Source organism: Staurois parvus, unplaced genomic scaffold, assembly GCF_062004578.1.
Source record: "Staurois parvus isolate SC_StPar_1 unplaced genomic scaffold, SC_StPar_1.0 ptg000437l, whole genome shotgun sequence".
Lineage (NCBI taxonomy): Eukaryota > Metazoa > Chordata > Amphibia > Anura > Ranidae > Staurois > Staurois parvus.
Genome location: NW_028318233.1, coordinates 1,111,576 through 1,138,350, shown reverse-complemented (window position 1 = coordinate 1,138,350; position 26,775 = coordinate 1,111,576). Strand labels below are relative to the sequence as shown.

General features: G+C 42.1%; 1 protein-coding gene across 3 annotated transcripts in view; it reads right to left on the bottom strand.

Annotated features, from left to right (window-relative positions):
- The window catches only part of SLC25A16 (solute carrier family 25 member 16), a 59,483-nt gene that overhangs the window by 20,136 nt on the left and 12,572 nt on the right, over positions 1-26,775 (bottom strand). The window contains exons 2-8 of one of the 3 annotated variants that reach the window (XM_089687752.1): positions 26,042-26,093; positions 22,705-22,846; positions 21,406-21,498; positions 18,333-18,466; positions 13,560-13,623; positions 6,842-6,963; positions 6,563-6,629 (exon numbers count right to left, since the gene is read on the bottom strand). In XM_089687752.1, coding sequence (XP_089543878.1) covers positions 6,563-6,629; positions 6,842-6,963; positions 13,560-13,623; positions 18,333-18,466; positions 21,406-21,498; positions 22,705-22,798 — 574 coding nt within the window. In that variant the 5' untranslated portion in view covers positions 22,799-22,846; positions 26,042-26,093. Of the gene's footprint in view, positions 1-6,562; positions 6,630-6,841; positions 6,964-13,559; positions 13,624-18,332; positions 18,467-19,834; positions 19,951-21,405; positions 21,499-22,704; positions 22,847-26,041; positions 26,094-26,775 lie in introns of those variants that run through there. The other 2 variants (XM_089687754.1, XM_089687753.1) reach the window with 2 other exon arrangements.

Below are 26,775 nucleotides of genomic sequence, written 5' to 3'. Positions count from 1 at the left end.
TTTGCCAGAGATTGGCCTGAACTGTTGTTTTACAAAAGATATATCGATGATATCTTGCTTCTTTGGAATGGGGAGGAGGAGTCTCTCATAAACTTCTTTAACTCATTAAATAATAATACCCTTAACATCAAACTCACATATGTTTATAGCCGTGAGGAGATCAATTTCCTAGACTTAACTCTTGTCAACTACATGGGCAGGATTACCACTAGATCTTTCTTTAAGGCAACAGATCGCAATAGCTTTATTCCTCTTGGGAGTTGTCATCATCCCAATTGGCTGTCTAATATCCCTAAAGGACAGATAATGAGGATCAGGCGCAATTGCTCGGATTATGAGACTTTTCACGTTCAGGCCAATATCTTAAAACACAGGTTTCTAGAGAAGGGATATAGTGAGACAACCCTTGATCATACTATTCGGGTAGTGGCGCAGATGAATAGAAACACCATGCTGATTGATAAAACAAGGAACAATCAAAAGAAAAAAATCTGCCCATTTGTCACATCCTTTTCAACCCAATATAAGGCAATCAATAAAATAATGAATAACAATTGGGGTATTTTAAAAATGGACCCGGTTCTAACAGCAATACTACCGGAGAAACCGGAAATTGTATTTCGGAAAGCAACTGCTGTTAGGCACATGATTGCACCAAATGTTGTGGATCCTCCTAATAACATTTCTCTGTTTAAGGATCTAAAAGGGTTTCACCCCTGCAATAAATGCATCATCTGTAAGTGTGACAATACCAGAAAGAGGAAAATCAGTACATTCCAATCATCAGTTACTGGAAAAATTTATAACATTAAACATTTCATCTCTTGTCATAGCAAATTTGTAGTGTATTTACTACAATGTCCCTGCCAAAAACAATATATTGGCAGGACAACAAGACGTCTACGTGACCGTTTACGCGAGCACGTCTCCAATATCAAGAAGGGTTTCAGGGAGCACTCATTATCAAACCACTACCGCCTCCACCATAATAAAGACCCTTCTTCACTCAAATTCATTGGGATTGATGTAATCAGTAATCATTGGAGGGGTATTAATAAAACTAGGGCAGTTTCCCAAGCCGAAACCAAATGGGTGTTTGAGCTCCAAACTTTACATCCTCTGGGTCACAACATTGAGGTAGACGTCAATTGCTTCATTGCTAACAACTGACGGTCTCATTTCTTATTTTTTTATTTTTTATTTTTCATCTAATCGTATATTGTGACTTGAGCTTTCTCTGTACATTATGTTTTATTTATGTTGGACTATCACCTTGGGTTTATTTCCAGCATGAGAGTTATTTTCCCAAGCTTATATCATTTTTCTATGTGTATAACATTTTAGCGTTTGAAATGTATCATGGGAGACTTTTTTCCATATGCTTAAACTTCTAGTATTTGGCATTTTATCATATACCTACTCTGACTGTTATACCAGTCTTTTTTATCATTAATTGCCCCCTCCCGCCCTGTTTCTTGCGTTTATTTGGGCGACGGGCGTAGGAAGGAGTATACGGTTTCTATTCACTTTTTTCTGGTTTTAAAGTGTTTTGGGTTTTTTACCCTTTTTTATCCTGATTTTCTGTTGTTTCCATATATCATTATTATGGGGCTTCTATTCGATGTCCTGACTGGGTCTGGTATTGTGATATTAGATATACTATTCTGCCAGATCCAATACACGATATATTTAACATCTGTGTTTTAAAATTTTATATCCTCATCTTATTTCCTTATATCTAAAGTTTGTAGCATGTATGCGTTTGTATCCTGCATCTTGCCGTGGTCCGTTATATAGCTTATGCCATTCACTGAGGGGATCTCTATACCCCATAGTTCATTTTTGTGCACTGTTAATATTACAGATACTGGCACTTTCACTCCCTATAAAGGTATAGCATCTACTATTTATTCCCTGGGGTCTGTGACATATTGTTTACAGTTCACTCCCTGGGGTCTGTGACATAGTTAACAATCGTGTCTGGGTTTTTACATTGAGACTTCTCTGTCTCCTCCTCATTACATGGTAGATCGCGGATCCACGGCAAAATGGCGCTGCCGTGCTCGCGCATGCGCAGTGCGCGTTTGTCTTCGGGAAAATGGCCGCGGCTCATTGCGCATGTGCCAGTTCCCCTATTTCTTACACTGGCGTCGGTCACGCTGCTGTGCAGTCTCCCCTCTGATGATGTGCCTTTAGCACGAAAGGCCTAAGGAGGAACTGCACAGAGCGTGACGTCATATACCCGCCGGAGCCACGAGGAGGCCCGGCGTTTTACACCACTGGGGGTCAGTACTGCATCTGTTTACTCTATGCACTTCACATATCATGATGTACCATATGCTTACTGTCCTGCTGCTATTTTGATGAATAAACCTGAGATTTTGAACATACTACACTATTTTGGGCATTTGTTTTCTGGGGCTCCTATCTGGAGCTTTCACTCCCATAGAGAAAGCACTTTTGCCATCCTGAGAGGAGGTTTTTTCCTGGAGAAGGGAACACCTGGCTTACCTTAAGGGGATCCCCCGGACCTGTTACAGGAGTCTGTGATGACCCACCGTGAGGGAGACGCCTGGCTGCCTGGATTCTGATGTTCCCATTGCCCGTGATGCATAATCACACATGCGCATAACCCATGCGTTTCCGGTGAGTGCGCATTTCTGTTACTCTGATAAAGTGGAAGCCGTGGGATTCCGTACCTCTACAGTTTATCATTGTGATACCAGATTATCACTCTATTGACTTTTTATTCTTCTTAGCGCTGCACTTCATTATTTTATTTTTGACTGTTTATATTTAAGGCATTATGGTTGCCTAATGTGTTCTAGCTGCTGACATCTATTAGAGCGCTCACTACCTATTTTATATGTACATATATTGTTGGCTGCTTGACGTCTAGGCACGAAACCTACTTGGTCAACGAGGGTGGGAATTAACGCATTCAATCTGGTAGCTAAGGTTTTGGTCAAAATTTTAACATCCACATTCAACAAGGAGATGGGGCGGTAGTTTGACCAGGATTGATGATTCTTCCCCGGTTTGGGGATCATGACTATATGGGCCTTCAACATCTCCGAAGTCACCTGATCATCCTTTTTAAGATGATTGAATACTTGAGTTAAGATGGGAACGATATCACAAAATTTCTTGTAGAAAAGAGCTGTAAAACCATCTGGGCCAGTGCGTTTGTACATCTTCAGGGATTTGATTGTTTGTCGAAGTTCATCTTGCATGATATCTGCTCCTAGCGTATCTTTTTGGGCTTCCGTTATATTAGGTAGAGGGGTGTCACAAAGGAAAGCCGCAATGGCATCTGTCGGAACATCTTTTGCGCCTGCATAAAGTTTCGATAGGTGGTGAGAAAACTCATCCACTATATGCATCGGATTAGAAGCTCTCAAGCATCTTCTCGTTTTCAGAGTATAATGGTGTTGCTTGGGGGCAAACGAGCGAAGTTTGTTAGCTAGCATAGTCCCAATTTTGTTCCCGTTCACATAAAATTTCTGTCATGACCAACGCATATGACGTTCTGCCTCATCTATTAAACAGAGATTAAGGTCAGTTCAATGCCACTCCACTTTCCGCCTTAATGTAACCGTAAAGGTCTGTTTAAAGAGTAACGTGGCTTGTTCCAGATCTTTTTCTAGGGATGGTCTTTGTCGATCACGTTCTTTTCGCCATCTAGAGGCTAATTGTATAATATGGCCACAAATGACTGCCTTTTAAGCCTCCCAGGTAGTGACGGAAGAGGAAACTGTGCCTCATTAGTTCGGAATATTCAACAAGTGGGGAAAAGGAGAGAAGGGAGTCATTGAGGCACCAGGTGGGGGCTCTAGGATGTTGAGAAGGAATAGTGCAACTGACCAATACAGGATCATGGTCTGACCAGGGAACCGTGGGAATCGCAGTTGAAGACAGGTGAAGAAAGGAAGGGGTCACAAAGACGTGGTCGATGCGGGAATGACTTGAGTGAGGATTGGAGTAGTAAGTGTAGTCTTTAGAGGTGGGATGGAGTTCTCTCCAAGCATCAATAAGATTATGTCCTAATTCCTAATCCTAGCAATTGGATATGACTGAGTTAGGGAAGAATGGCTATTCATTTTATTTTGTTTAAAACCACTTGGCAACCACGCTATAGTCAAATGACAGCTACAGCGTGGTTGTCCAGTTCTGGGAGGGCATCATATGATGTCCTCCCAGAACGCGCTCTCCCGCAATCTCCACGATTGCTGTTTCTTACAGACACAGCTGATCACGTGATGTGGTAAAAGGCCAATCACAGCTGCCTTTTACAACGTGATCAGCTTTGTCCAATGACACAGCAGATCACCGGGTAAATGCAGTTGCCGGTTATCAGCTGCACTTTCCTCACGCTGTCACAGCATGAGGAAAGTACTGCCGATAACCAGCAATTGTCTGAAAACAGATCGGCACTGATGATTAGTGCCCTAATGATCCGTGCCCAGCAGTGCCACCCACAAGTGCCAAGCAGTGCCACCCACAAGTTCCACCCACCTGTGCCCATCAGTGCCATCCACCTGTGCTCATCAGTGCAACCCACCAGTGCCCATCAGTGCAGCCTCATCAATGCACATCAGTGAAGGAGAAAAATTACCTGTTTACAAAATTTTATAATAGAAACAAAGAAAAACTTTTTTACGCTTTTTTTGTTTATAGCGCACAAAATAAAAACACCCAGTGGCGATTAAAGACCACTAAAAGAAAGCTCTATTTGTGTGAAAAAAAAACTATAAAAATTTCACATGGGTACAGTGTTACATGACCGTGCAATTGTCATTCAAAGTGCGACAGCGCTGAAAGCTGAAAATTGGCCTGGGCAAGAAGGGGGTATAAGTGCCCTGTAGGCAAGTGGTTAAAGAAAACTACTTCCAAACATTCCTATGCACTTTGTACTCGAAAAACAGCAGGAATGTATTTTACATTTATTTGCTTTATATACATTGACTGGATTATATTCCTATAGTTATTCCTATACCCTAGTCTTATTGATAAAGCCAATGCTAATCACCCTAATCAACAGCGGAGCAAAAATCCTAGCAATTGCAACACAAGATTTATGCACTGCATGGAACAACCATTATTAAAAATGAAAAGAACCGTAAAAAAAAAAAAAAAAAAAAATGTAAAAGCATACACATGCTTAGATTGGTAAATCAACTGTCACAGGCTAATCTACTGCATCCCTGCTGGAGTATATGTAAACCCAAACAATGAACTTGAGTTATTTTCTCCCTTTTGGTCTGCTTGAATATACAATCTTGTTATATCTGTTTGATAAATGCCAAAAAAAGCAAAGAGAAAAAGGCAATACTGCTAGAAATTTTCTAAACTGATAATTTCCTGTGTTCTCTGCCTGTGTGGACTAGTCTCCTCTGCAGACTAAAAACCACAACCCCGTCTGTTATGGACATGGAGAACAGGGGCTGTTCTATAGTCCCATCCTAATGCTCCTCCTAAATAGATGCAGTATAGTGATTGAGCCTGGTCACCCTAGGACAGAAGTGTGTTACCTGCAGGATTATCAAGTAAACATAAATCAAAAACAAGCCTGCAAGAAGAAAACTAATGCAGCCACCACACCTAAGGACTGCTAGGTTGCAATATGTTAAAATGCTTTTCTTGGGTTTAGGTATACTTTGATTCTATTAGTACTAAACTTTGCTTCAGGACCTATGCTGAACACGGTCACTCCCACTATTTTCTACAGTGGTTTCAGAGCAGCTGTAAGGCAGACTAAGAATATAAAGATTTCTGACTTAAGCTGGTAATAGATGGATCGAATCCCTGCTGAACCAGTTGAGATTTGAACAATCTATTGGCAGGCTGGTTGTACTGAAATTGATCCATCGATCGACTTCAGTCCAACTTGCCTGTCAGATTTTTTGCATGCGGGTACTGCTGGCAGCTATAGCCACCGGCAGTAATCATTTTGTTCTGCCAGCAGGGAAGGCTACCTGCTGGCAGACCACAATAGTACTAGGGGAGGGATTCCCACATCAAAACTGACAGTGTTGATGGGGAAAATCGAGTGATTTTCTTTCCTGTATTCCGTGGTTGCATAAAAGAAAATCTCATCACCTATGGCTTGCCTTAATGTTTTTTTTTTAAGCTGGAGCTGCGTTGCGTTCTACATAATGTTTTTCTGGTTATAAAGACTCATTCTGCTGGAGACAGCCATACCATTCCATCAGACTCATTGAATGTGTTCTAAAGCCACCTGGAAAGCTCACACTCTGATCCAGCACTCCAGTTTTTAATAAAAGCATTTAATTTTAAACGTAGCAAACTCCTCTTAAAAATAAATAAATTTTCTCTTAGCTACAGAAGTATATAACACAAGCTATAATTTGCAGCAGATTTTGAAGCAAGCCAGATAATTAGCGTGCCTAAAACAAAGTACAGTTAGTCACATAAAAGCATAGTTCTCTCAGTTCATAAACCAATTCTGTTAGATCTTGCATATTGATGACAGTTTTCATAATGCTACATTGTCTTGTTTAGTCCCTCCTGATTAATGGATTGGAGGATCCAGGTAACTTACCTGCATAAGGTGCCATTCCTATAACAGTGGGAACAAGGCCTCTGTAATATCCACGGAATCCTCCCTCCTAGGAGTTAAATAAAAAGAAAATTCAGTGCTTTGAATGCACACAAAGTATTTTTTTGACAGTAGCAGAATATTAATGTGTATTAATGTCGATTCACAAGCACTTCAATGCTCTGATAATGATGATACAAACTCCACAAACACATCCAATGCAGAAGGATTACACATTAAAAACTCATCTAATAGCACTTTGTATTTCTATAAGAGACATACCTTTGTGTAAATACTCTTAAAAGCATCTATGATTCCATTGTACTTGTGTTCTCCTTTCACTTGAAATGCAAGACGAGCTCTGACCATATCCAGAGGATAAGTGCACATTACTGCAGTAATTCCTAAAATAAAGACAAAATGAAAACTCCAATCAAAACCCATGCTTATAGATTTAGTTGAAGGAAGGCTTTGTTCCCTTTCTATGCTTTTATTACTCTCAGTGCCTCCATAGGGCAGACTCCCCCACACTTCTTGCCCCTGTAACAAGGGGTGTCACTGGGACAGGAAGTGTGACAATTGGTGTCACTCAGACAGGGAGAGAGACATGGGGTGTCATTGGGGCAGGAATTGAGAGGATAAATACAGCAATTAAGAATCCGACAAAAGGTTCTAACTCTTCCCAAATTGTATTACTGCTTGTGTCTCTGTAGAAGATGTTTTGCTTAACCTCTTTATTCACTGATGCGGAACAGAAAGTGAGGGAAAATCTCATTTATTAGGGGCATTGACAACATTACAATCTATCTCTCTCTATCCAAAACTAAAAAACAAAATAGTTTTGGCTGAAATGCACCATTGTTAATACAATGCACATTCTGATTGGTATTTCTGCTATGCCAATGTAAAGCAGAACTTGACCCTAAAAGGGGAAGTACTGCTTTATGCCCTCTTCCCCCCTCCTCTTCTATTTTTGGCACATTTTCAGTGGGGGGACAACGGGTACCTAGTTTTGACAGGTGCTTGCTCCCACTTCCAGCCTGATCACCGCAGTGATTCCACCGGAGGTTTCCCAACTCCCTGCCCGCAACTTTCTGGGAAACGTCGCAGAAGGCTGCAGGACCATTCACAAAGCGCAGCGTGGCTAATGCATGTGCAGTTAGCAGCCGTCTATGAAGCTGCAGGGAAACACAGCATGCTGGCACCGTGGACCCAAAGACCAGCAAAGAAGCTGTTTGGGTGAGCATGGTACTGGATCCCTGGACAGGTAAGCATACTTTTATTAAAAGTCAGCAGCTACAGTATTTGTAACTGCTGACATTTACTGTATTTTTCGCTCCATAAGACGCACATTTCCCCCCCCCAAAAAATGGGGGTGGGAAGAGGGTGGAGCCTAGCCGGTGACATCACGCTGTTCGGGCCACGTGGAGGACGGCGGCCATCTTTACTGCTGTGAGTTTTTACTATATGTATATTCACAAAATAAAGTAGAATATACTGCACTATTAAGATCTTTGCTTGGGCACGTTTTATTACGAGCCCCCCCTTTCAAGGTTGATCCCTGTTTTGGTGCCCCATACCTGCCACTGTGAGGTTTCCATGCTGGATGGCTTAGTATCTAGGATACCTGGATCATGACCCCCTCCTGCATGGATGAGTAATACCACCTGGAGAGAGATGATACAGTGATCACCTGTCATGCTGCTGGTTTGCAAGATGATCTCCTGATTCTTGCCTTTTCCAGATCCTGATGACCAGGAGTGGTCTGACAACTCAAAGGCGCATATATATGTGCAATATATACCCATTCACAGTCACGGGAGTCACTGTTTTCACCTTTATTTGAATATTGGACGTTATATCATTACTTTGCGTGATTTGATAACCAATTTACTATATGTCGCTTATTGCACTTCAAACGTCACCATCATAGACGTTTTACACTTGCTATTACATCAGCGCTCCACAGTGCATTTATATGAATATATGACACAATATTGTCTATTTATTTTTACTTATATCTCTTTAATATAGCGCTGCATTCTCTGACAGTAAAAGCTATCAGTGCAAAGACCCCAAATCAATAAATTATATACTATCTAGATAAATGTACAAATATATATAAATCTCTTAAGATATGATAAATCAATGAGTGGCTTAAACCTCAATACAAAAAAAATATGTGCAAAGAATGTGCACTGAATCATAATCAATCGATATGTCACAGTGATATTAAATATTTTCATTCCAAAGTCATTATAAAGTGCAACAGTGGTAGAAAAAAAATTCCAGTAAATAAAGCGAGTCCCATATACTTCATACATTCAATTTCTGTGCAATCTCCTACTGAAATTAAGTCGATCTTCAGACATTGCAAGGAAACTCCAGGGTCCTTAGGGCCAGTTCACACTACAAAAATGCACTCTGGATACGTTTTTGCTTGCAGTTCACACCACACGCAGTTCCGGTGCAGTTTGTTATGTTCCAGTATGGTTCTGTGCAGAAAAAAATGCAGCACGTTCTCTTTTTTTTTCTCCACCGGAAACTGGCTGGAACTGACTGCACTATTGTGAACCAGGGACATTGGAATACATGGAAAACACTGCGTGCATTTTTTATGCAGAAAAAAAGTGCACTGAACTGCACAGAACCAATCCTAAAGTGTGGGCACATTGATGTGACCAAAATGCATCCGCACAAAAACTGCATCGTCTTTCTGACCCTGTGGCTTCCGTGCAGCCCTCGCACTCGCGATCATGCTGCAGAATGAGATGCGTGGGGCTGATGAATGAATGGCACCCCCCCCGCGTCTCGCAAGAGAAATGCAATGCGGCTGCAGGTGGTTGCAGGGATCGCATCGATATCTGCAACCAGCCACTAGTGCACGGGCTAGTGTGAAGTGAATTTCGGACACATGTGAGGGCTCAGTACAGCAAATGTGAGGACTCAGTACACCAAATGAAAGACAGTGTAAAAAATGATTTTTTTTTTTATATTATAAATAATAAAATAAATGTAAAAAAAGCTCTCAAGTGCCCCCATCACCCTGTGCTCGCAAATACTGCGCACAGCAAATGCTGTGGATTATGTCACACCACAGGAGCCGCTCAACAAGCCACAGAACGATATAGAAGCTAGGCAAGGGTTAACTTTCTGGATAAACAGCGCAACATTGGATACATCTCCACAGCTTCGGGAGATGACTAAACCATTTCCCACGTGAGGTTATAAAGTCAGGATTCTGGAGGGAGTTGTTACAACAAATTCACAGCCGCCTGGACAGGTGATCCTCACTTATCACCTGGGCTCCGCTGAATCGCAGGCAGAATCACCAAAACACATCGCACAGCAGCATATTCAGGAATGGCACTATGGCATTATAGCGCTGCAATCCGCATGATGCAAAGTGTGCTGCCCAAAAAGAAGCTCCAGGACTTTTTTTGGCCAACACGCAGCACATGACAATCACGGCAAAACCGCAGCGAGTTTTTAGGTGCCAAAACAAATGGCACCTGAACACATCGTTGTGTGATATGTTATTTTTAGCAAAGCATTTTAAAATAGCGGGCAGAATCACCGTGATTCTGGCCACCTTTCAAAACACCCAAGTGTCAGTGTCCAGTCATACAGAGTGCGACTTGCCATGCAATTTTCAAATCGCATGGCAAGTCGCACCTCACAAGTCACACCACAATTTAAAATTGTGTGATTTGCGTGGAATTTCAGGGCGATTTCTGAAGACTTTTAGCCTGGGTTCACACTAATGTGGTGTGGCACATCACATGCGATTCTTACAGGAACTACACCACATTTCTGTGCAAGTCAGATGGGATTTCTGTGCACTGCAATTTGAGCCATGCCTTTTGTATGGCTCAAATCGCACCGCATCCGCACCAAAAAAGTGCAGGACCCTGTTTTAGTCTACACCAGAATCAGATCATATGGGCGTTCACACCCACGCGATCCGATTCTGTACATCGCACCACATTTTGTGAAATGATTTCGGGGTGTCGTTAACTTAAAATACACTTCCGCAGTGGTTCGTATGAACGGGGTGCGATTATAATGTGATTCATTTCAATGGCACATGAAAATGCAAGAAGTTTTTGCAGTGATTGTGCCGCATTTCTCCATGCACCAAACGGGGCGCGACTGCGCAAACAAAATCGCAGGACGCACATCGCCCCAAAAATATTCTGGAACCTTTTTTGGCCATTGCTCATCCTGCGATTTCATTTGCGCAACGGTGGCGTGTTTGACGCACAGAAAGAAACATCACAATTGCAGCAAAAATGCCCTGCGTTCTTAGGTGGCACTGAAATGAATGGCACCTGAAAACACGATCGTGCATTTTCACAGTTTTACAATGTGTTTTCAAATCGAGGGCGGAATCGCGGCAATTCCGCCCAGGATTTGAAAAAGTCTAGTGTGAATGGAGCCTTACTGCAATAAAACAGAACACAAAAAATCTGACCAATAAATGATGCTAAAGTTGTTGTAAAGGCCTAAAGTGTTTCTAAAGGTAATTTTTTTAACAAAAATGTTATACTTACCTGCTCTGTTCAGTGGTTTTGCACACAGCAGCCCCAATCTTCCTCTTCTCTGGTCCCCTGACGGAGCTCCTGGCCCCTCCTCTTTATCCAGTGTCCCCACAGGAAGCTGCTTCCTATGGGGGCACTCGTGCAGGCTCACTCCTGAGCCCCACACTGCCTGCATCCATAGACAGACAGCTGAGCACGGCCCAGCTCCATCTTTACAGATTTTAACTGACAACAGTAGCCGGCTGCTATGGATCTGCCCTGTAAGGAGGGACAGAGCAGAGAGAGTCGCTGCTCTCATGCACAGTGCTGGATTGTGATGGGGCTCAGGTAAGTATAAGGGGGAGGGAGGAGCTGGATACAGAAGTTTTTTTTACTTTCATGCATAAAATGCAAGAAGGCAAAGAAACTTCAGCCTTTAAAACACTACGTATTTTTTAACTTAAATGTATTCTCTGCATTAAGGTGAAAAACTCTTTCATAATCCGCTCCCCCCAGCCACCCCACCCCCTAAATACTTACCTGGCTCTTCTGTTGATCCAGTGCTGTGCCCCAGAGCAGCATCCCTGTACTTTTCCTCCCCTCAAAGGACACAGAGGCAGCAGCAGGAGCCATTGGCTTCTCCTGCTGCCAATCAAATCCTATGAGGAGGGAGCAGTGGTTGGGGCCAGGCCGCGCTGTGTGTGTGTCTATGGACAAACACAGCCCGGCTTGGAAACAAGTCCACACGTTTGTCCCCACATCACACAGCCGGATATGGGAGCAGACACAGTTTTTTTTTTCTGTATCAAAAAGCATGGAAAGTAGGTTATATGGTTTCCAATGGCAAAGTTCACACCAGTGCAGTCAGTTCCAGGGCGTTCCAGTTATGAAAATGAGAACATGCTGCATTTTCCCTGCACTGGACTGAAACACGGTACAACGCATCAAAAATGCAACGGACCCCAGTACAGTGAAAAAAAAAAAAAAAAAACAGGAAGAAGAAAAAAGCATCTGGAATGTATCTGGAAAACGCAATAAAAACACAGAACGCATCATGTTAGAAACGCATTCGGAATGGATCTGGAGTGCGTTTTTGTGGTGTGAACCAGCACTAAGAGTAAAATGTTATTGTGTTTTGGGTACTGTAACTGCACTAATAAACACAAAAACATATATCCACTTTACAAGTCAAGTGTGTGATGTTTTTCACAAGTAATGGGACCTGGACAGGAGAGTCACTACAAATGCAGGAAAGACAAACACTGCACCTGGTTACACGTGGCTCAAGGATTCTCTGCATGTGACAGACATCTGCTGGCTATATTCTCTGGTCGTGCGGCATTTCATATGTTATAGGTGACTAATATACGGTTTGCAGTGTATGATGTTGTGTCTATGTTGCTAGCACTCCAAGAATCTAGCAGGAACACAAAGAAACTCTAATATTCCTAGATTGTAAGCTCCAAGGAGCAGGGCCCTCCTATTCCTCTTGTATTGAACTGTATTGTTGCTGTATTGTCTCCCGTTATATTGTACAGCGCTGAGCAAACTGTTGGCGCTATATAAATCCTGTATAATAATAATAATATACTGAAGGTGAAGGAAGGCTTAAAAAGAATGTAGATCACGCCATACACATACATTTCTTCCACATCTACTAATGGCTCCATACACAGGAGAGGCAATGTAGATTTTATTCATTAGTGCCTCAGTGGTCTTCCTACAGTATAACGAATTACTATTGCATACCATAAAAACCATTGGAACAAGCAAAGTATCGCATCTACAGGTTTCATATGCACTTTGCATGCATGTCTACCTTAGAGTGGTATTAAACCCAAAAGCAAGCATTTATTATATTGCAGCTTACAAATTCTTAGATGTGATGGCTGCATTAGTTTTATTTAGGGGTTATTTCCTTTATTTTCACTTGGTGATCTTTCCAGCAAGTCTGTAGTTTTTCAACAGAACAAACTGTCCTAAAGATGTAGCAATAAGAAGGTTGAGACAAACCATTTAGCACTGGAATAGGTGCTTACAACGATCAGTTTTATTTATGTAAAAACTTTTATCCCAAAAGGAAAGAAAAAATGGTTTGCTGTAACTGCTTATAAAGTGTGAGCTGGAGTTTGGCTTCAATTAGTTAGTGCATCTAAATCTGCTAGTACATCTAACACCCCCTCCCCCCCAGACTGACAATGCTGCCGTCCAAAGGTGCCCCCTGTGCTTCTTCATCCAGAGTGGGAGCACTCTAATACAGGAAGTGTGTTATTGGCCAGATCACCAGGTGTAAGGTGTAAACAGAAGGAAAAAAAAGTCTAAAAAAGAAAAAAAAAAAAGGAAGAAGAAAAAGAATGCAGCCACCACATCTAATGATTGGTAAATATTACTGAAATACATTACAGTTTGGTTTGGGGTTTAATAATGTTAAAAAGGAATTTAACTCAAATAAAAAAAAAAATGTATTTCTTGATACTTACCAGCCATTGATCCAGCCATTAATCTGTGTAGATGCTCAGATCTGTTGATTGTCTTGCGTATCGCCTGTAAAAAAAAAAAAGTTTCCATTAGTCAGTTGGATTCTAAGAAGAGTGAGGATGACAGTATAGACTGGTGTTGTGACATCATGTAAACAAACATTGGCCACACAGGATATGTAGAAATGAATGGTGTTGAAGAACAACACAACCAACCTTTATCCTCAAATAGTTCTATTTACTTGGTTTTGAGTGTTTGTGTTACATGGCCAAGATTGTTGTTTAATCAGCATTTACTTTGGACTATCTTTACAAACCAGATGCCAAATCGGATATGAAAGTATGATTCAACCGCTTAAAGTCCTTTAGGCTAGGTTCACATCTATGCAGTTTGCGTCTGATCCATTTCTGCTTTGTTGCGGTGCATTCAGTGTTTTTTGCACATACGTTTGACGAGTTTTTGATGCATTTTTATTTTTGAGCAACTTGTTGCTGGGCAGATTAAAACCCCAAAATGCAAACCGCATCAACAACGCACCAAAAAAGCAGCACTTGCATTTTATATGTGGTTCATTGAAGTCTATTGGACTAAACTGCTGCGGAAAAAGAAGTCCTTGAGCCATTCCAAAAAACGCGCCCACAAAAACTGCATGGGTGTGAACGCGATTCATAGGAAATCATGATAAATGGCATGCACGGCATTTGTTCCTGCAAAAGGCATTAAAAAAAAAAAACGCACAGGTGTGAATCTGGCCTTAAGGCCCCTTTCACAGGAGCGGTCCGCCTGTCTGTTTTTCAGGCAGACTCATAACATCATGTTTGCCTGAAGTGGTGGTCAGCCTTTCAGTACCTCTACACATTTCTATCTAAACTTTCAATGAAACTATCTCGGCTCTTTGCAGATGGGGCCGCCTAGCTGCAGTGCGTCCCTCCCGATGAAGACCTGCGTTCCAGACCTTCGTCCCTAAACTCACGGGGTCTTAAATATGGGTACAGCATTCAGCCTCATCCAGCTGTAGCCTGCCATAGACTTTGACAGGCTGCTTGCAGAGAGACTGGATGTTGCACCTGCCCTCCCAGGCACACAAAAACACTGAGGGATGCACTGCAGATGGACAGCCCTGTGTGCAAGGGGTCTTACGAGAGTGCCCACCTCATTTATGGTTATGCACATTACCTGGTTTGTAAACTATGGTTTATTATTCTATAAAAGAAAAAATTCATGTTTGTTACAATTATTTTTTAAATGTGCTCACTGTACCAGGAACAATTTACCCTTTATGAAAACCTGTATAAAATTGCAAGCCGCTAATAAAAAAGATCTTCAAATATGAAAACTTTAGATGAATGTTGTGCAGAAGGGGAGGTTCTTTGGCACAGCCTTAGCATTTGATTATACAAGTGATCTTGAAATACAAACTCAAAATCTGCCCATGACTATTCACTATGTGTAGTACAGTGTCTGTGGGTTGTGGATCCTGCGTCGCCTAACACATATACAACTAACTGCACACTGCTCAGCAATGTCTCAGTGCAGAAAAAAGGGGAAAAAAACCTGCGCTACACCCCAAGTGAATAGGGGGGGGGGTGAAATTATGCTTCATTGTTGGTGTTAGTAGATGAAAAAGTGCCCCAAGGGCCTGATAAAAGCCACATCTGGCCCCCGGGCCACAGTTTGGAGACCACTGGTGTAGATGGAGGAATCTCGTTAGGTTTTTTTTCCATTCAGCCTCATGGCCAAGCAGAGAAAAAATAAATAAATAATAACCGTCTATGTCCAGGTTTAGACACCACACTACACAGACAGGCTTCCACATGTTTGCAAAATGTGTGCAACTAATGGCTTGTTTACACAAGCATTGTCCTCTGAAGAGCAATCTGCAGTGGACTGCCTTTCAGAGGATGTCTGACAGGCATTATTAGGTCTCCTCCTCACCGCCTGGTTTAGTCCCTAAAAGCCCACAACACACCACAACCGTGTGAACCGCATGCAGCTGCGATGTGGCTGCATTCAAATAGGTTGCGTTTGTAAATTTTGCCATACCACAAAAACGCAGGTTCACTTTAATGTGACACAATGACAACAAGCAGACTTGTTTTAATCATGGAGAAGATTTTATAGATACAAAGTTCAGGCATGGGCAGGCCCATTTGAAAAATAAAGTGACCTTGAACCTTTCATGCTGTAAAAACTGTATAATTCCTTTCACTTTATAACTTGGCAAGCTAAAATGTACAGCATAATGAGATTTTCATTTTTCTGACCACTTATTTGACTAGTGCCACCCAGGAGTTCCATGGCTACAGCCATTCTGGGAAGTTAGGTATAAAGGGCTGAGGTGTGTTACTCTGCAGACAGAAACAGCAGCAGCAACTTTTCATATACCTGAAAAGAGACTTGTAATCAGCAAATACTCTAAAAGATAGGGAATTCCTGTTTAAACTGGGTAAACACCTCTAAAGGAGATAAGAATTGGAGGCATGATTAACCATTTGCCGCCCGGCCTATAGCCATTTGGCGGCCGCAAAAATGCATTACCTTTCCGGGGTGTACGCCATTTGGCATCCTCCCGCACATGTGCAGTTCGCGCAGTTGCAGAGCCGCGCAGCGGCGCGATCTGTCACCGGCCGTATACCTCGGACGCGGCCGATGACAGATCTGAGTACCGGCCCCTGTTGCCGGTACCATGTGACCTGCTGTGACCAATCACAGCAGGTCACATGACAGTTGTATACAATGGATGGCTTCATTCATGCCATCCATTGTATACTAGTGTCTAGCTGTGAATGGTCACAGCTAATCACATGCACATGTCATGTGATTAGCTGTGGCCAAATCACAGCTAAGCACAAAAAAAAAAAAAAAAAAAAAAAAAAAACCTGAATGAAATCGATTTCATTCAGGTAAATGCTTGCTTATAGCAAAGTAATTCTTTGCTATAAGCAAATTGTGTAAAAAAAAAAAAAAATACTGATCACTTCCCCAAAGTAGTACAATGTTACTATGGTAACATTGTACTACTTTGGTCATAGAAAAATATGAAAAAAAAAATCTTACAAAAAATAAAAAAAAATGTAATAAAAAATAAAAAAATAATAACAAAAAAAATATATATATATATTTTTTTTTCATACTGTCACCAGTCAGTGTCCCTGTTCACCGCCATGCCAGTTATAGGATGATGCTGTACTGCACTGGTGACAGTATGTAAAAAAAAAAGTGAAATTTTTTATTTTTCATTTTTTCATTTTCCGAAAAATGACAAAAAAAATACAACTTCAAAAAACTTGCCATGCCTCTTATGAAGTACGCCGGACTGTACTTTACAAAAAGGGGTCATTTGGGGATATCTGTACTGTTCTGACATTCTTGGACCTCAAGAAATTAGATTGGCTGTCAGTACTTCAGGATTGATCAATATTCAGATATATCCCATAGTTTGTGAACTCTATAACTTTCCTACAAACTAAAAAATACATCCTAATTTGGGTTATTTTCACCAAAGACATGTAGCAGAATACATCTCGGCCTAAATTTATGAAGAACAATTATTTATTTGTAAACTTTTATAACAGAAACAAAGAAAAACGTTTTTTTTTCAAAATGTTTGGTCTTTTTTTGTCAATTTAGCAAAAAATAAAAACCCCGGCGGTGATTAAATACCACCAAAAGAAAGCTCTAGTTGTGTGAAGAAAATTATAAAATTTTAGTTTGGGTACAATGTTGTATGACCGCGCAATTGTCATTCAAAGTGTGAGAGCGCTGAAACATGAAAAATGGCCTGGGCAGGAAGGTGTAAAATTGCCCGGTATTGAATTGGTTAAACTGCATTTATTTTTAATAAACGTACATTCAGATTACCTCTACAGTATGTACATAGTCACGCAAAGAGCAGAAGATGTGAAAACACCCTCAGTGTCATTCTTATTACAGGGAAAATACTAGCACTCAATCAACCTATAAACCCAACACCAATGCCACCACTCAAAGCCAGATATCCAAAGGCATTTTGCTAGTACAAATTGTACCCAGGGTAGAATTTCCATCACTGGAGACTGTACATGGACTACTGCTACTGCCTAAAGCAACAGCCCTCCAATACAGAGCATTTCCTTTCCAGTTTCACTGATCCTGTCCTACTTTTTAAAGAAGAGTTCCAGGCATGGCTATATTAAACATCGTTACCATGGTCCAGCTTGGGCATACATACCATAGCTGGCTAATCCCCCTGGAAGCTGGAACTCACTGAACCTATTAAAGTGATATAAATTAAAGGTTCATTTTTTAATAACATGTCATACTTACTTGCTCTCTGTAATGGTTTTGCACAGAGCAGCACTGATCATCCTCTTCTTGGGCCCCCCCACAGCGCTCCTGGTTCCTCCCCCTTGACCAGAGCCCCCAATAGCACACTGCTTGCTATGGGGGCACTTGTGCGTGCATAAGACACATAAAGCCGTGAGTCGGCACTGCCCCCACTCTCTCCTCATTGGCTCACTGGCTAAAAGTTAAAGCATTGGGAGCCAATGATCCCCCTGCGTTGTTTCAGCCAATGAGGAGAGAGAGACCTGGGACAGCTGAGGCTCCCGTGCACATTGATGGATCGCGATGGGGCTCAGGTGAGTATTAGGGGGGCTGTGGAGGGTGCAGCACACAGAAGGTTTTTTACCTTCATGCAAAGAATACATGAAGGTAAAAAAACCTTCAGCCTTTAAACCCACTTTGACCTCCACATCAATTTTTAGTTATATTTTTCTTACAGGAGTTAGGGATACCTTTTTGTATCTGTCAAATGCCATAAACTGTATGGCCCCATATGGGAAGATTCTGACCATCATGGCTCCATTCCCTTTATAAAATCCTAGAAAGCCTTCTTTTTGTTTCACAGCTTTTATGGTGGAGAGTACACCTGAAAAGAGAATAAAAGGTGAGTTGACATTATTTTTACTAGCTAAGAAAAAAACACAAACACAAAATTTGGTATCCCAAAGAGACAGATTGTTGCAAAGATCAAGTTTTCAAAACATAATGCTTTACTTTCAACCTGTCAAATTCTAAGCAAAAATACCCAACGTTGTGGATTCCTGGAAAAGTCAGCAAGGAACAGGACATGAACAAGGGCCATACTTTGTCAATGCTCCAACCCTTCAAGTAAAACTAAAAGGCAAAACGTTTTTTAGTTTTGGATACAGTAGAAATGGATTAGAAGACCTGTCAGGTTTTTACCACTGTGTGTTAGAGAGATTCACTCTCTCTTTTTGTCATATTTACCGTAATCACTGACTGAAAGTGAAAGAAAATCCCAAATGTTTGTCCCCAGAAAAGGAATAGAGGGGAAATCTTCCAATGGGGACACTAGTTCCCTAACCTTGGGGGGAATTTTTTCTCACTTCCTGTTTTGGCTCTAGACAGAAAGTAAAGGGAAATCTCCATAATGGGAACTGACAGTCTCCCTTACTGTATCCAAAATGAAAAAAAGTTTTGCTGTTTGTTCTACTTTAGGAAGACCAGGCCTTTGTGCTCTCTAACAGCTTTTTATAGAAAACTCTACATCTGTGGTGGTTAAACAGTTTGATTTTAAAAAATATATGTTTTGAAAACATAGAAAGAAAATTACATCTTCTGCTTACATGCACACTTCCCCATGTTTTGTCTCTTTAAAAATACTGAAGTACAGAAAAATGCAGTAGCTCTTGATCCTGGCAAAAAACTACTGAGCTCAACCTTCCTGCCTCTGTGACACTAAAATCCCAAGCACTGTTATCAGCTTTGCACAGATCACTTGTGAGAACTACAGAACGTCCCCATGTTAAAGATGAGGAGGGGAGGGGGAGGTGTCCTGTAATCTTTGCACACTTCCTGGTTCTCAGGTGACAACTAGAGGTGAGCTTAGGTGTGTTTGAATCCTAGTCCAAAGCCGCATGAGCAATCCCGACAGAAAGCTGTCAATGTGCATGGCCAATCAAAATGCCTCTACCGCTTTTGATTGGCCATGTGCAGTGACAGCTTTCTGGCATGATATGTCAAGTGGATTTGGGTAAGATTCGAACACACCCGAGTTCATCCCTTGTTACGACACTGATCAGTGGACAATGTCATCCTAGAACAGGAAGAGTGTTACTGGCAGGATTGTCAAGTGAAAATAAAGGTAACAAAAATCCCGAAAAAAAAAAAAAAAAATGTAACCACCACCACTAATGGTAGGCTGCAATATATTAGCTTTTTGTTTATGGGTTTAGATGCACTGCTTTAAGAGCCTCAAAAGACCACCACTGACTCATATTTCTAAGTTTGCTTATCAATAACAGAACCAGGCAGAGCGCTGCTGTTGATCTTCTTCTGAAACCGCTAGTTGCCAGTAATAATGACTTTTATACTTCCTTAGTCAATGACCTGGAACAAGTACACAGATAAAGAAAGTCAGAAGTTCTTATTTTCACATTTGTTCTCCAAAAACAGCAACTTTCTAACTTCTGAAAATCACTCAACATTGAAAAGTAATATTCTAAATCAGTGGTCTCCAAACTGAGGCCCTGGGGCTGAATGTGGCCCTTTGCTTGCTTTTATCCAGCCCTTGGGCCATTATTCCCCCCACCGTAAGCAACAGTGGGGCATAGTTCCTGCCACTGACAACAAACGACGGGGCACTATTCCTCCCTCTGGCACCAACGACGGGGCACTATTCCTCCCGCTGGCACCAACGACGGGGCACTATTCCTCCCGCTGGCACCAACGACCGGGCACTATTCCTCCCGCTGGCACCAATGACGGGGCACTATTCCTCCCGCTGGCACCAATGACGGGGCACTATTCCTCCCGCTGGCACCAATGACGGGGCACTATTCCTCCCGCTGGCACCAATGACCGGGCACTATTCCTCCCGCTGGCACCAATGACGGGGCACTATTCCTCCCGCTGGCACCAATGACGGGGCACTATTCCTCCCGCTGGCACCAATGACGGGGCACTATTCCTCCCGCTGGCACCAATGACGGAGCACTATTCCTCCCGCTGGCACCAATGACGGAGCACTATTCCTCCCGCTGGAACCAATGACGGAGCACTATTTCTCCCGTTAGCACCAATGATGGAGCACTATTCCTCCCGCTAGCACCAATGATGGAGCACTATTCCTCCCGCTAGCACCAATGATGGAGCACTATTCCTCCCGCTAGCACCAATGATGGAACACTATTCCTCCTGCTGGCACCAATGATGGAGCACTATTCTTCCCGCTGGCATCCACGGGGCACTATTCCTCCCGCTGGGACCCACGGGGCACTATTCCTCCCGCTGGCACCCACGGGGCACTATTCCTCCCGCTGGCACCCACGGGGCACTATTCCTCCCGCTGGCACCAACGACGGGGCACTATTCCTCCCGCTGGCACCAACGACGGGGCACTATTCCTCCCGCTGGCACCAATGACGGGGCACTATTCCTCCCGCTGGCACCAATGACGGGGCACTATTCCTCCCGCTGGCACCAATGACGGGGCACTATTCCTCCCACAGACACCAACAATGGGGCACTATTTCTCCACCGGACACCAACGATGAGGCACTATTCTTCCCACTGACAACAAAGATGGGACACTGTTAGCTCCCCACTGACACCAAGACTTTTTCTACTCCTGCTGGCCACAGTCTGGCCCTCCTAAAGTTTGAAGTAAAGTAAACTGGCTCTTCATTTAGAAAGTTTGGAGACCCCTGTTTTAGATAATAGCCATAAACACAACATACAGCATCTTTTATTTCCTAAAAACAAATTGCAAAAATGACAGAACAAAAGAAAATCCAGTATAGAACAAATGTATCACTGTCACATCCTGGAATTTAAAGCTCTTACCCAAGTGTCTGTAGTGGATGTTTTGTGCTTGAAAGAGAATTTTAATCCTATCCAAAGGTGCAATGGTTGTTTTAGCACAGCAGCTGGCAACCCCTACAATATGAAAAATAATGTTTTATTGTAGTCATACCACGAAACATAATGAAGTGTGAACTATAACCTAAATGGAGTTTACATTTTTAATGAGCTCTTTAAATTTCTAAATTGGACTGTCAACAATTTTGTCCTGCATTCTGAAAAATTGGATGAACTCCTAAACCAGCAAGTCTGATAACTTGTTTTTAAGCGATTGTAAAGTATTTTTTTTTTTAAATAACAAACATGTCATACCTGTTCTGTGCAATGGTTTGCACAGGACAGCCCCGATCCTCCTATCCTGGGGTCCCCCACAAGCATATCCCTCTATATAGTGTACTTGTCTTAGTCCAGGGCACGAAGCATAATTTCTGTCTGCTGCCTCGCTATCAGCATGAGTCACTTCTGACAAGTTTTTCTGACACCAAGAGAAAAAAAAGCGACAGGGGAGGGAACTCCAGCACACAGCCTGTGACTGAATGCCGCAGCTCTGTTCCTGCTCTTGCTCCAATCAGCTCTCAGAGTTCTTCTCACTGAGATTTACAGAGTGTAACTTCAGCTCCCCATCCCGTTTTCTGGAAGCTCAGGCAAGCTGTATACATTCTGCACTTTGAATGGATGTAGAGAAGAGAATGTGGATACCCAGGTACAACCTATGTAGGAGGATTTGTTTCATCTCTGTGCATCACCCAAGGCCAATCCTTTCACTGGGTATATGGAAGCGTTTATAGCCACTTTAGGTATTTTCCAGGCAGGCTTCATTCACAAGGATTGTGATGCTTAGTTTAAAAAAAAGAGGTCTTTTAAGATGGTTATTTCACTATGTCCTTTAACATTTTCAGATATGTAGTATTTAAAAGGAAAGTAACAGGAGAAGCTGGAATGTTCCATGCTCCCAGGCAGACTGGAAAAGTGTAAGGAGAGCTCACTGTTTGAGTATCTAAGATATACAAGATGTCAGGGACTGACTCAGCCTACCAGGTTGTATACATAACTCAAAAACCACTTTGGAGTAGACTGAACCTATAAGTATTGAAGAGCCGTGGTCACATACAGATCTTCACATTTTAAATTCTTCCACAGGTGTCTGTTACAGCCATAAACCCCACAACCCACCATATTTTTTCACAAAAAGAGTTCTGAAACTTCATTGTGGCATGCTACATGGTCAGTTTATATAGTACTTTACAGATCTCTTAATTTAAGAATTGGCAAACATTTCACCTCCTGCCACGAAAGAACGGAGCCAGTAGTACTCTCGGTATCCTGAGTTTGGCAGCTTGCTCCTTGGTGGAGCAATTGTAGCTTCAGAGGTCATCTTAGTGTACAGCACGGCACTCCTTTCTAGGAAATTCACAGAGGAGATCTGAAAAAGACAGAATAACAAATCAAACTATGTCATGGGGTATAAAATAAAGAGCTTTACATAAAGTATAGGAGAGAAAAACTAAAGACTTTGGCATCCCAAGGGCTACCAAGGGGTATAACACGCAAAATATTGTATGCTCCATACACCTGCTTTGCATACAAATGGCAGCTCCACTGTCAGCCTGCAGTGCAAGTTCCCTTGCTGGTCTGCTTTTTTTTTTCTGATAGTCAGCCCAACGGCCAACTGAGAAGCGTACATGGCAGACTGACAACGCTGCTGCTAATTTTAAAGTGGTAGTTTAGCACTGTCAGCCTGCAACAGCAAATGGTGTTATAGGTGAGGGCACCAAGTAAAAAATTTGCAACAGTTACAAAAAATGATTTTCCTAAAGTGGTAGTAAACTCAGTGTCATGTAAAGCAGTATAATATGACTTACTGGTTGGTGGCGGATCACCACCTGGAGCATTTTCACTGTGCGTTCTGAAGATTACGGATTTTTTGTGAAGCATTGATTATAATATAAGAATGTTATACTTTGCATATTTTCCTTGTATTTTTATTTATTGCACATTAGCACTTTGGTTTGTTTTGCTGCATTAACATATTAGTGAATTTTTGTACATGCAAGGATTGTTTAGAGATATTTTCATTGCTGCTCAGTAGAAATTGACAACTTACTGTATGTTCTACCATCATACACGTGTACATTTAAGGGCTTCATTAGAGCAGCAGCATAGGGGTTGCACTGTTGTTAAATAGAAGTATTTTTTGGGCTCACACTGATGCGGTGCAGAATTCTCAGCGTTTTTAGTGCGAATTCTGCACCGCATCAGAATCGCACCCCGTTCATGTGAACCGCTGCGGGTGTGTATGTTAACAACACCCCGACATTGGTCCATAAAACGCGGTGCAATATTCAGAATCGGATCGCATAGGTGTGAATACCCATGCAATCCGATCTAGTGCAGACCAAAAAAAGGGTCCTGCACCTTCTTGGTGCAGTGCAATTAGAGCCATAAAGAATGTATGGCTCCAATCACAACGCACACAAATAGCATGTGATTTACAGAGAAAAGCAGTGCGGCTCCTGTGCGAATCACATACGATATACCGCACCGCATATATATGTGAACACCGGCTCAAAGAGCGCAGAGTGGATGAATTTTAATTTGGTCTTAACCATTACCTACTCTGTTCAGAAATTATTAAGAATAATAAAAAGTAGGATTTGCCTTGGCTTCAATGAAGATCAGACTTTAGGAGCCACACGTAAAAACAAATTAAAGTGATTGTAAAGGATCAATTGTTATTTTATTTTTTTTAAATCCAACCATGTTATACTTACCTGCTGTGTGCAATTGTTTTGCACAGATTAGCCTCGCTCCTCCTCTTCTGAGGTCCCCTGCCAGCTCTCCTGCCTCCATAGACACATAAAGCGCCGTCCCTCACTCCCTCCTCGATGGCTGTGAATGACAGCAGTGGGAGCCAATGGGGAGGGAGAAAGCAGAGAGAGAGCTTTAGCTCTCATCCATAGCACTGGATTGAGGTGGGGCTCAGGTAAACATAAAGACGGGGGGCCTTTATTCAGAAAGTTTTTTTTACCTTAATGAGAAGAATGCAATAAAAAGTAAAAAACCTTCAGCCTTTAGAACCACTATAAATATATCCTTTCATTCTCCTGTACTACAATGGCAGCATGAAAGGAGAACAGTTTACTTTTCAGTTTTATACGTCATGTCCTCACTTCCAATCTCTCTTTTGCAGGCCATAGACGGGTCGTTTATCGGCCAAATTTTTGTCCACACGAAAAATTGGCCGATAAGTACGCCGTTAGTGGGGCCAGCCCGTCGGCCGTATTTTGTGGAGCTCCTCATTTATGTTTACCGGTCATGCTGGAAAATCCGCGAAAAACGGCCGTTTTTTCGTGGACATTGGTGGCAGCATCGGCAACGGGGCCACCCGATTTTTCGTTTATTGGCCGATAAACGGCCCGTCTATGGCCTGCCTTTGCTGCTATACTCTGCTATAAAAATCAGAGAGCCTTCTACTACAGCTGCTGATCACACACAGGTAAACACAATAAAAACAAACAAACAATCTCTTCTATTGTACAGCCCTCAATGTGTACATTGTTCCCCTGGAAATCAAAGGGGCAATTGTTAGCACATAGAATGTCTATGTCCATTCCCCAACTTAGATTGATCTGTAGCTACAATTCCAAAACAGATCACTCAAGCCGGTCACACATGGATCGAAATTTGACTGGCTCAGCAGGTAAGTCTCCTTGCTGTCAGAATACAATGACACAGCGGGAAGGATTCCTCCATCCACCTAGAACGTGTGGACGGGGGAGGAGGGGCAGTTTTTTTTTTTTCACTAAATCCACTGGGTGAATAAAAAAATGGATTAATCTATGGGCAGCCTATGGCTAGTTTACACTTGCAGTTGGGGAAGAAGGTAGTTGTGTTGCATTTTTACTGCCCCCCAACAGCTGCAAATGCAGAGATATACACATGCCCTGGCTACAATGTAAAGCATTCGGTGTGACACAAATAATCCCCTCCAACGCATTCGGTGGGCAGCACGATCTGCTAAACACAACCCATTCAAGTAAAAGCAGCTGTGCTACAACCACATGAACATAGGGGTTAAGACAGGCGGTGAGGAGGCAACATAACACCGACTCATGGCCTGTAAAATTGCCCCTGAAAAGCAATCCTTCACAATTCACCCTTCAAAGGGAGTCACTAGTGTAAACAAGCTCTAAATCACTTAACGTATGTCATTCATCCTTGCCTAATGTGAAATAAATTTAACACTTCTAGGTATCAGAGGGGGGAAAAAATAAATACACTGCGGATTTTAATTGAATAACTCAACCTTTGTTGGCTGAAATCTATTTCATGTGATTGTATTCATGTGCTACAACCACAGAACGGCCTTTGTATACAAGTACTGAGTGTTTGCCTATGGAGGTGGAGCAGAAGGCGATTGTAATCACTGGATGTTTGCTTCAGATGAACCGCTCCTGGATGTCCAGGAAATGCAGCTACCCAGACATCTGGTTCACTCTGCCCGTGCTCACTGTGATATTGTGAGTTGTAAGTATGCACATGATATTTGTATCCCGGACAGTCTGCTAGGCTGGATACATAATAGCTTTCTTCACGGACCAAAAAAAAACAAACTTACAGATCCAGGTGAAGATGCTTTTCCCTGTAATACAGTGCTTCTCAATTATTTTCTGGAAGAAGAGGAAGAAGAGGAAGAGGAAGAGGAAGAGGAAGAAGAAGAAAATTGTTATAAGTACACCTCTGCATAACACTGTATCCTTATTAACGTATAAGAGAATAAAAAAAAAAAAGAAATGTGGATCAATTTACAACAAAGAATAGCTTTATTAACTGTAGCAGAAAAGATTTAAAGTGCATTAGAAATTAAAAAAAAATTAAATCCTTAATTAAACTATAAACATTTTTTGATTGGACATGTCAAACCATATGATACTGAAAAAATACATAAAATCAATAAATAATAATGAATTCAAACCGATCACCAACATTTACTTAGGACCTAATCATTGGCGCCCCATCATTGGTGTCAGTGGGAGGAATAGTGCCTCATTATTGGTGTCAGTGGGAGGAATAGCGTCCCAACATTGGTGTCAGTGGGAGGAATAGCGTCCCATCATTGGTGTCAGTGGGAGGAATAGCGTCCCATCATTGGTGTCAGTGGGAGGAATAGCGTCCCATCATTGGTGTCAGTGGGAGGAATAGCGTCCCATCATTGGTGTCAGTGGGAGGAATAGCGTCCCATCATTGGTGTCAGTGGGAGGAATAGCGTCCCATCATTGGTGTCAGTGGGAGGAATAGCGTCCCATCATTGGTGTCAGTGGGAGGAATAGCGTCCCATCATTGGTGTCAGTG